This window comes from Dermacentor andersoni, chromosome 9 (assembly GCF_023375885.2).
Source record: "Dermacentor andersoni chromosome 9, qqDerAnde1_hic_scaffold, whole genome shotgun sequence".
Lineage (NCBI taxonomy): Eukaryota > Metazoa > Arthropoda > Arachnida > Ixodida > Ixodidae > Dermacentor > Dermacentor andersoni.
In genome coordinates, this window is record NC_092822.1 from 61,654,217 (window position 1) to 61,665,377 (window position 11,161).

General features: G+C 43.8%; 1 protein-coding gene across 1 annotated transcript in view; it reads right to left on the reverse strand.

Moving 5' to 3' along the window:
• Positions 1-1,947: 1,947 nt before the first annotated feature.
• LOC126528558 (uncharacterized) overlaps positions 1,948-11,161 on the reverse strand; it is an 89,338-nt gene continuing 80,124 nt past the window's right edge. The window contains exons 8-10 of the mRNA XM_072284539.1: positions 8,551-8,962; positions 6,118-6,259; positions 1,948-2,724 (exon numbers count right to left, since the gene is read on the reverse strand). Coding sequence (XP_072140640.1) covers positions 2,321-2,724; positions 6,118-6,259; positions 8,551-8,962 — 958 coding nt within the window. The 3' untranslated portion in view covers positions 1,948-2,320. The remainder of the gene's footprint in view (positions 2,725-6,117; positions 6,260-8,550; positions 8,963-11,161) is intronic.

The following is an 11,161-nucleotide window of genomic DNA, read 5'->3' on the forward strand; positions in this document are numbered from 1 at the left end:
AGGGCGCACTTAGGGTAAACTATCACTTTGCACAAACAACCTTTTGTTGATCCAGGTATTCTATATCAAGCCTACCAAGTAAGTCATTTAATGCAACCTTGAGTCATATCTTATATTTTCTCCCATGCCATTGGCTCGCACACAGTCATTTCACCATTACTGCCGAGGTCATCAGCCACTGGACCCAACAGATGACAACAAAAGAAAATTAACTGTTATACATTATGGGCTCTGGTTTCCACACTTGTTCGGTCAAAACAAGTAGAATGAACTCAGGATGCACAAACTTAGAGGCAAAACAGAAGCCTCACTAACTTGGTCACCCAAAAAATTAGTGAAAGAGTATGCTTCATGCATGGCAAGGGCACCAGATATGATCCTACAGACTATTCCAACTTTCTTATGTATTCATGGCCGACATTCGTTGCTGACAGAGTTCAACATCTGAAAGCAGCACAGGGGCCATGATAGGTGCAGTAGCAAGGGACCCCTGATAAACTTTGACCAACCGGGATGCACAGCTTGGTACAGGAGTGCTTTTAAGGTGAAAGCCTTAAATCAAATAATTGGGTTTTACATGCCTAAACCACGATGTGATTATGAGGAATGTCGTAGTGGGGGATTCCAGAGAAATTTGGGCCACCTGGGGTGGTTTAACATGCACCTAAATCTTGGTACACAGGGACTTTCGCATTTTGCCCCCATCGAAATGCAGCCCCTATGGCTGTGGGCAAAAGCCTTAAGTGGCTCATGCCACTGATGGCTTTGAAACAAACAACAAAAATGCTCAGTTCGGTCCAATGGTACAAAAACTATCATCATCAGCAATGGCTCATACTCCCCTCTCACCCCCTTCCCCCCAAACAATCAAAAGATGCAATGGCTCATCCCTCTCATAATGCAGAGGCTACAAGCATTCAGCAAAGTGAAGTGTACAGCGCATACATTCATTGAAATCACACATACAATGAACAGAAATGCGGCGTCTAGACAAGTGGTAAAAAAAAAAAAGTGAACTCAATGGCTCATACCCCTATGAGCAAGCAAAAAATGCAATGGCTCATATTGCCATAAGACTGAGGCTACAAAATCTCAGCAAAGTGAAGCAAACAGTGCATACAATCATGAAAATCGCCCATGCAACACACAGAATTCAATCCCCTGCTCAGAGGATGCAACGCAAAGTCGAAGAGAAGTGTTTTTGGCACAAGTCTTGCCCCGCTATGCGAGCATGCCAACTGCAGCTAAGCATCAAAAACGAGCCGAAGAAGCCGAGCTGTGAAAGCGGCAACGCGAGAATGCTAGACGGCACATTACCAAGTGTGCAGCATGCTTTCACCTTCATGTGTTACAGGAATTCAACATGCTGCCGAACCTTTTAATTTTGTTACCGTTGGGGAATGAACCCACAATCTCATGCTGAGTCACTGAGCCATTGCACTGTGTGTAGAAGCAAAAGTACAAAAGACAGAGTGAACCTTTACAATGAATTTTATACAACAAAATATACTACCTAACTTGCTGTGCCTAACTTGCTGTTTGGGATAGGCATATATGCACAGCAAGCATGCCGATAACAAGGCACATCGTGAGAGTCACTGCTGTATAGAAACTGATAAAGCATACCGCATCTTGTGTCTGGAAGAAAAATTAGCCTGTGCACTATTTATTGCACGCTGAACAATAACGCTGCATCTTGACTTCTTGGAAGGAAGCTTTTCAGGGCAACTTCAAATAATGCACTTTTATTAACCCTTTAACCCTGAACCGTAAGCTGTACTCAACATGGGAGGTTGTACCAATGTCACCAATGATGGGTCACATCATTCAGCTCGATGTTATGATGCTCCCGCTGCCAAAGACGAGTTACGGTCAGTATGTGGCATTGGGTTAAATTTTCAGCATTAGAGAGTGGTATAAGGCTGAAAAACAACACATAATCGAGTATGAAGAATCAAGTAATATATTTTCATCATCAGAATGACAGAAGAATTCACAGCTACATAAAAGAAAGGAAATTGGTATGTTTGTCTGTAATTATTTTGGCGATTAACGGGTTAACGTCAACAAATCCCTATGTAAAGCAGTTCGTTATCTGTGGGCTTGACTGAACGTCTATTGTGCACTGAACTTGAAATGTACGTAACTAATAAATATGCAGGACATATTCTCTGTATTACTAGGCTAGCTAAGCAGTTTCAGTGCTTCTCTTCAGCATTCACACTGGTCACTCACAGCTGAGAAGAGAGTGAATATGAGCGAGAGTGTGCCAGCCCAGGACAGACTATTTCAGTAAGCAATGCGATAGGGTATCTGCACTTCATGCACGTTGTGGGTGTGTGTCTTCGTGCTTCTTCATCTGCCATTTATGTGTGAACACCATTGGGCAAAAGCGACACCTAAATGGCTTCTCGCCTGTGTGCGTTCGAATGTGGGCCTCAAGGATTCTCTTCCGCGTGAAGGCCATGGGGCACAGGTGGCACGGGAAAGGTCTCTCGCCAGTATGGTTGCGAAAATGCACAACCAGGGTGCTCTTCTGCGTGAAGGCCTTGCCGCAGAGATCACACTTGTGCGGGCGCTCGCCCGTGTGCCTTCTTTGGTGATTCAGCATGTTTGTTCGACAAGTTGTGCTATAGCCGCACACGGGACACCGCCGCAGACGTCTTCCTGTGTGTGAGTCTGGGACACATGGGAGGCCAGGGCGGCGATTCACAGCAACAAAGTCTGCGTAAATTAAAATGGCACATTCTCAGAAAAATAGAAGAAAGGAAACAAAATGAAAGGGAATTTCACTTCAGAAACTGAAAGGGAGGTTAGCCAGTATAAGCTTCTGTACTTTGTTCTGGGGGGGGGTGTGAAAGTGGTGGTGATTGTGAAACATGATGAGCGACAATATGAAAACTTCGTAAACAGGAGACTACACAACTCTTCTTCATCTTATCACACAACTCTTATAGCCTGTCATACAGCTCACATGTGAGAAAGACCAGTGGTGATGGACTCAAAACACTCTCTACTGATAACAAGCTGAACCTACTGTATCATGTTATCATATGCATCATATGTTAAAGTAAAAACGGTCAAAATCTCATCTTTGTATGCTCTGTGGGTGTCACCACAAAGGATTTTGCCTGACTTCCTTCTCACAGTGTAGGCCAACGTCAAAAGCAACCCACATAAAGCATACCTTCTCATGTCGATGCGAGAGTTTGTTTTCAGCCCTATGGCATTGGGCCATGAATAATGAAAGAGGCATTCCTCTGCCAAACCTGTTGAATGGCAAGTGTGTGCGAGCAACAAGATGCACAGCTGCTCCGCAACCTTGACGGTTGTCAAATATGGAATGAACAACTAATGATGTACAAGTGACCATTGCAGCAGACATCAGAGCTTGAACCACACTTGCTGTAGCTCTATTCCTAAAACAAATGCCCTGTCGTGTGTTTATGATTTCACAGTAGAAACTCTAAGAACATGTGGTATTCAATGCAAATCAGGTTCTCCTCTTGACATCGATATTCAGCGTTTTCACTCACACTCTACCAGTGCTGCATAGCTAACATTGACAGCTGTTGGTGCTGGAGATGTCACTGTCAACATAAGCCCAAGTGGAGTCTTTCAGACTTCATGAGGGCTTATTGAAGTTTCACTATGTAAGTCATGATCATTAAGTGGTTCGTAAAATAAATGTTCATTAACCAGTAAACATTGACACTATTCATGTGACATCAGTAACACAGCTCTAATGACAATGGGTGCTAAACTGCAAGCTTCTTGTTTACGGGGGGGGGGGGGAGGAATTCAGTTGTGACAGTAAATGGTATCGGCCTGGTAACTGTTACTGCTAAAGCTATGCATGCATTGTGGTGATGGGTAGTCTGCAATTTCCTTGTGAACTAATCCACTGCAAGTCAGTCTGGGAAGTGAGCGCACACGTATTGAACCCATGCAGCCTATGAAGATCAATAAAGACACATGAAGATCGAAAATGGAAACTAAGTGATGAGACAAAATGTCAAGTCATTTAGTGTGGTTGTTGGAGTATGGAATTACCTGTCTTTATTTGCTGTCCTCTGTGACTTGTACTTACTAATGAATTACATGCATTCTATGCCTTATGGTTTGCAGCTGCGAGATTAAATTAATGTTATCAATGGAGCACTATTTTCTGTGCATTGCATTTATCTATTACACTGCCTTAAAGTTACATGCATCTTTTGGTACTACAGTGACAACAAGCTCTAATAAAATGAAGAAATGACATTTTTATTAGTACAGAAATACCAAAGGCAGGCAGTAAACCCTGCCTCAAGCAAACCTTTGTTTCAAAATTTTTTTATTGCTATGGCCATAAGTTCTAGCAAAACACATTTTAGATGCACATTTGAAACTTATATTCTGCATTCTGAAGTGCCTTTAAAAGATGCTTTTGCTGTTTTAAGCGCACTGATTGTGAAACACAGGAAGTAAACAACACTGCAGATAAAAATAAAACAAACACAACCTTCAACACTGTCACCCACACTGTGTTGAGTGCAACTACACTGTGCATAAATATGACAGTCAAGTAATGATCCATTACACTTTTATAACGAACTCTCACAACCTACATTTGTTCTGAAGCAGAACGGCACAATGCAAAACCATATCCCAAACACGAACAATAATTGGGCGTATATGAGGTAAGCCATTAAACACCACCATATAACACAGCAAAACAACAATACATATATGAACACCGAGGCAACTCTCCATCTCCTAAACAATGGTTTTACAGGCACAGATGGAATATAGTACAGATTTCTCCATGTAATCCGTCTGCTACAATTGATTTCCAGTTAGAAGTGCAAGCATCCCACAGAGTATGTGAATCTCTCAATGTGAGCTGGAAAGAGCTTTTTGTAGCAATCTTAGACAAGCCAAGCACAACAACTTATTGACCGGAATGCTTTTATCACACAAAGTCTTGATCCAGTGTGAAAAGATATTGTTAAGCAGAGCTTGCATGACACAAATGCAGACTGGGGGTTTCTAGAAAGACCTTAAAGCAGCACCAAAATAATGGTACCTCTATGGAGGCGAGCCCTCCATAAAAGCCACACAAACTTTCACATCTGAAAAGATGTGATTAGCCACAGCACTGTGGCATGACCAAGTTCAGCAAAGCACCTCAAGGCAAATTGAGCTTACATCACCGAGCGCTGGGCAGTCAGCGCATTACAGCTCTTTGCCACTGGCTGTGGCAAGGCGCAGGCTGCCTACCACTGGAAGTAAGCACAACATTTTATTTCATGGAGCGTGGCTATTGTAGGATTCGGGGCTGTCATGGTCTCGGAGTCGGGCGTCACACTGAAGGTCGCTCTGTAGCCTATGCCACCGATGTGTCCCGCAACAGGTAGCTGGCCTATGCTACCGGGGCATCGCAGGGTGACTAAGATCCACACCATCATCAGAACTTTCTCAACAAGAGTTGCTAACTTTTAGAGCGCAGGTCAACTGTGTCGGCGTTCCTTGGCATTGTACCTTGGCATAACCAAGCAAATGAGCCCAGTGAAGGATGAAAGAGCGAACGCTGATTGCAGCGGGGTATGAAATACAGTTAAACCTCGATATAACAAAGTAGGTAAAGTAGGCAATTTGCTTCATTATATTGAAGTTTCGTTGTATTAACTTTCGACCTTTTATGCAAATAAGTACAGTCGCCAATCAAATTTTCTTACGTGGAAAGGGGCCGCAGGATTTTATGAATTATTGGGCAATCGGAAAAGGCAAATTTGAATGAGAAAACAATTCATTTTGATGAATTGGGGAGTTGGCGACGAATGAAACGGTTTCATGCCACGTCAACAATATCTTCACATTGGCGGTACGAATTAAGCGAAGCCAGCCACGATTTCGTGTGCACTCCGCCACCGCGACTGTAGTGTCGCCCACACTGAGACGACGCTATCATGAAAAGCTCCCAAAGCGGGGAGTGAATGCTTCGTCTGCCTCTCGCTCTAACGGGTCGCCGAAACTCGAGATTACGCAGCTTACAATACTAAACGCACGGAAAGACAGGTTACATGATGCCATGCCGTCTCGGCACGCCCACTCTTTGCACACGCGGCAGATTACCTTTAAAGCAGGGTGCGCGGGCGCATATGCTCTCAGCTGCGCTTACAGCCATGCGCAGCCACGGCCGAGACGCGTGCCAACTTTCTGCCCCGCCCACCCATCGCACGCGCTTGATCGCGTTACCGCGAGCGAGCTCCCCTTCCTCTCATTTCCCTTTGCTCGCACGGCAAGGCGGCATTCGAGACACCATCTTGTCTCACCCTCACACGCTTTCACTCTCGCCTGAAGCACTAAGTGCACGGGGTGCGTACCAGTGCGTACCTCATCGCACTAGGACTTTACACGGAACATGATGTGGCTCCACTTCGGCAGTCGCACCGCGCACGTTTTGAGAGGTGCATTTGCAAGCAGTCGTTTGTAATTCAACCATTTGACCATCTGCGTCTATGGAAGTTTCCATTTATTGTCTCAGCATTCCCTTGCGGCGGAAGCGAAATTTCGTTATATTGAAATCGTATACAAACACTTTATTAAATTGAGGTTCTAAATACATGATGTTCTATGGACAAGAGGTTACAAAAAGTTAAATACTTCGTTATATCGAGAATTTACTTATATTGAAATTCGCTATACCGAGGTTTAACTGTACATCAAGAGTGCAAGGAGAAAAGCGGAGGAGGGTTCAGTGCAAGCATGAGGAGGAAACTGAAGCAAGTCACCTTGAAGCACCACCAGATGGCGTGCATGTCCGCAGCGGCACTAGCCATGCAGGGGAAAAAAAAGAACCAGAAAGCTCTCCTTCACGCATATTGTTTGCTGCAAGCATTTCCCGGTAAAGATTACGGTTGCATAAGCTGCAGCTGCCGGAAAGCGGCAACTGTGTGGCCTCTCTATATATAACACCATGCGTCGCAGCTCTGCCAGTCGGTGTGGTGATCGGTGTGATGCCTCACTATATTGCAAAATGAAGACAGTTATAGAGCTGTGCTCAGATTTTGCATTGGGGAGAATTGTAATGGTTGATTTTTTTTATGAGTACGAGGTCAGGAGGTTGGAGGAATAGGACAGGGGGTTTATTCACATGGGGGAAAATGGGCAAACTTATTTACAGGAAAAGGCACAAGATATCCATACTGGCAGGAGCACATCATTCTCATAGCATGAGCTACATGTCAGAGCAGACTGGAAGAGTAAACCACACACTAATAGGATGTCTGTCAAAAATCCTCAGTCTTCCCTAGATCACTCACTAGGAAAATGGGTGTTTCAAACTACCAGTCTCGTGGTTCGTATCGGCACAGCACACCGCCTCAAAGGAGAAGAAGGTTGACGAAATGCCCATGCACCACCCGCAAGCTGATCCTGGAAAGGGGGAAACAAGCATACCACACCCAGTGTTTCACTGACAACCGCGGAGAGGTCAATGGCCCAGGCTCACCAGAAGGTAAAGCTTCTCCAGGTCCTGGCACCTTTTGCTGAACTTCTGGGAAAACCTCCATCATCTTGTTCTCACGCTGACTTCTAATTTTCCGTCACTGTCAGCCTCTCAGTGTCAACTTTAGCTCAGTGGAATGTTGTTTGATGTTGGTACCACAGTGAACCTGGCCTCCACTCTTCGGCGAATACACCAAATGTAACACTATGCGCACGCTTCCACCTCCCAGTTTTGGTTTCATCTGCTCAGATAGCCAAGATTCCTTGTGCCGCAATACCACAGGTAATCAAATTTTTTTTCTTCAAATCCACACGTTGACATGGCTTGTACAAAGAGTTCACTTCAATTTCCTGGTGATGATGAGCCCACTAAAATTAACAGTCTAAGTGTTATTAGATTTTTGTTAATTAGCGACTATTTATTTGTGTCACCTGCACACACCATGGCCACTACCGCTCAGAGCGTGCCTCCAAAGGAACCGTACATTTATTTCAATATGGCTCTGTTTAAATATTATAAATAATCATCATGGAAACACCTGGCATATAAACTATTCACATGTAAAGGTAGACAAGAAAGTGATACGCTGACAGGTCCAGCTAATTACCTGCCACTACTTCACCACTTTCGGTGTAAAATTGTTGTTTCTAAATACTTCTGTAACAATATCAGTCATCAAAACACACTGTCGATTGCACCTGCTGCCACGCATTTATATTTCACAATACTCTGTTCTGCAAAATTACTGCATAATTAAACAGATAGAATTCTGTCACCCTTTCTCACTGTCCTATCTGTAATCCAAACTGGCTTGCCACAATATTCAAACTCCCTATATGACTAGCCAGGGCCATCCTCTCCAGGCCTTTGGAATGTTGCTGAGGTAGCTTTGATTGCTCTACTTTAGCGTCCCTTTCTGTATATGCAAATGTTTCCATCTTGCAAAGCCTGACAATCTCATACCAACTGAAGACAAGCCAAAGCATCTCTCTTGCAAAGTTTTTCTACAATCGCTTAGCACCACCAATTGTCACCAGCACTATGTGGCAAGCCCTTCAAGGAGCTGCGGTCCTTTCCGAGTGAATGCAATGCTCATGGTACCTCCGCGACAACTTGCGTGCGAAGGCCATGGGACAAAAGTGACACTGGAACGGTTTCTCCCCAGTATGTGTCCGCAAATGATACTTGAGGTTCACTTTCTGCGTGAAGGCCCGAGGGCATAGGTGGCAGTGAAATGGTCTCTCGCCGGTGTGAATGCGGAGGTGAACAGTCAGGCTGCCGCGCCTTGTGAAGGACTTGTTGCAGTAAGTGCAAGTGTGCTGCTCGACGTCCACATCTTCAGAGGGGCTCATGTCACTTCTGCTAATTCCTGGCGGTGATAAATGTTGTGCTGCTTGAGTGGCAGAGGAGTTGTCTACGTGCTGATGAGCACTGTGCTGCCATTTGGTGGTGCCTGCAAGACAAACGATTTAATTTAGTGCAGGGGCTACAGTATGGAGAGTTCAAGAACTCAGTTTATATTTCTTACATCTGCCAGGTAACAGAGACTGCAAGCGCTCATAACAGCTAGAGAATGCACAAAGTTTGATGACGCCACACTATGCCAGAAGAAACTGCGCATAAATTCTCCATTCTTCCTCACCTCTAAGCTCTCACCACAATGACTACTGTTGTGGTCCCTAGCACTCATGCTCCAACAAATAGCATCATTATTTGCATAGAGCAGACAGCAATAGCAGTACAGTTTTAAAACTTTGCATACATGACTTGGTGAGTGTGACACGACCTTTCTCTTCCACAGCTGTCTATACATATAAAAGCTACATACGCAGTACAGACAAGTATCAAAGCAAGATTTTGTACTTAGCAAGCGACACCGTTGAGGAGCTGTAAACACTTATATGAAGGCAAGTATTTTCTTCATTGCTCAATCTTATGTCTTCAAGTACCTCTCTTTCTGCCATTAAAATGAATTTTTAAATAGACGGGCAAACGGACAAACATATTTCTGTGTTTCCAAACAGCCAAGACGCCTCTACGACAGTTCACAATGTCACGTACAAAATACATATTGCGCACAATATGGTATTAAATGTCTCACAGCAATTTACCGTACAGTAAAACACTGGTGTAGATTGGAAAGCAAACAGGAGTAGCCGATGTTCTAGTTGACATTAAGAGGAAAAAATGGAGCTGGGCAGGCCATGTAATGCGTAAGGCAGACAACCAGTGGCCTATCAGAATTACAGAATGGGTGCCAAGAGAACAGAAACGCAGTCAAGGATGGCAGAGAAGTAGGTGGCATGATGAAATTAATAAATTTGCAGGCATAACTTGTAATCAGCCAGCACCAGAGGCCTTTGTCCTGCAATGAACATAAAAATAGTCTGCTGATGTAGATCATCAGAAAATATAGGTACCAGTGTCCTGTAATTTATACAGTACGCTATGACACAGTGAGGAGTTCATGACAGAGAAATAATAGCACAAGTAAACATTCAAATAAAACTGTAGTTCAAGAACACTGTGTTGCAAGTTTGTTGTAAATGCATCATAAAGCAGGCAGCTGGTTCGTCAGTGTAAAATATGTGCAAACGCTTCTATGCTTTGCTAGGCAGGACACAGAATCGTAAATATGACAATGCCGTCACCGCAAACCATACCATGTACCACTATATAGGTGTAAAAATTTTACATCATGCGCAAGCCTCCTGACACATAAAGCCTCCAGGCCGATGTCTGTCCGGACAGACTTATACTTGTAAAAACATTGGCCTACATGTCTTGTCACATGCTATGCACACTAACTTCTGAAGCAGATTTGCCATAAAATTGCTGTAATATACACGCAGAGTTCGACAATACAAAGCAGGGCCGGATGAGAGTACAATAGAGGCTACAAAAGTGTTTTCAGCCTGTGAAATCTGTTTATTAAACAATTACAAGCGATCACAGTGCAATGTTAACAACATGGGATACATGCATGTAAAAATCCAGCTTGCAACCAAGTTGTAGATCGATGAACCTGACTTGACTCAACCACCATATTGCTCCACCTGCAAGACAATATTCGAATATTATGCTGTGAATCATTCTGTTAAAAGATATATAACTGAAGTTTTCTTCAAAGAAGTTCACCCCTGTTTATCAAGCACCATTGCTCAATCTACGTGATGTCTTTCTGTGGAAAATGGCAGTAATTTTGGTTTCAAATACAATTACTATAAGCTACCAGCAAGCAACATTTCTGAATTGCAGATCTCTTATGTAAATTATTAATAAATACCAATAGCAGCAAGAGCCCAAGGTTTAAGCCCTGAGGCACCTGAACATGACGCAAAAGACAAAGAAACCTTAAGAACCTGACGAGGTCGTGGCCGACTGCCAGGTAGCTATGCAACTACGAAAAATATGGATGACCGTCTTGTAGCTTTTTAGGTTTAGCAACTGCTACAAGAAGGTTCAAGAGATGGCGCCACCATCCTGCACATGCAGTGTTACACACTGGCCACGCGCCCCTTCTGAAACCTTTCAGCCACAGCTCTTTAGAAATGGGAAAAGTGTCTCGCATGAAACCTTTTTGAACTAATATGCAAGCCAGTGGTAGGGAATGGGACACGAGATGAAGACAACACAATATGGTGCAGTGTTGTCACCTATGCCTTGTTC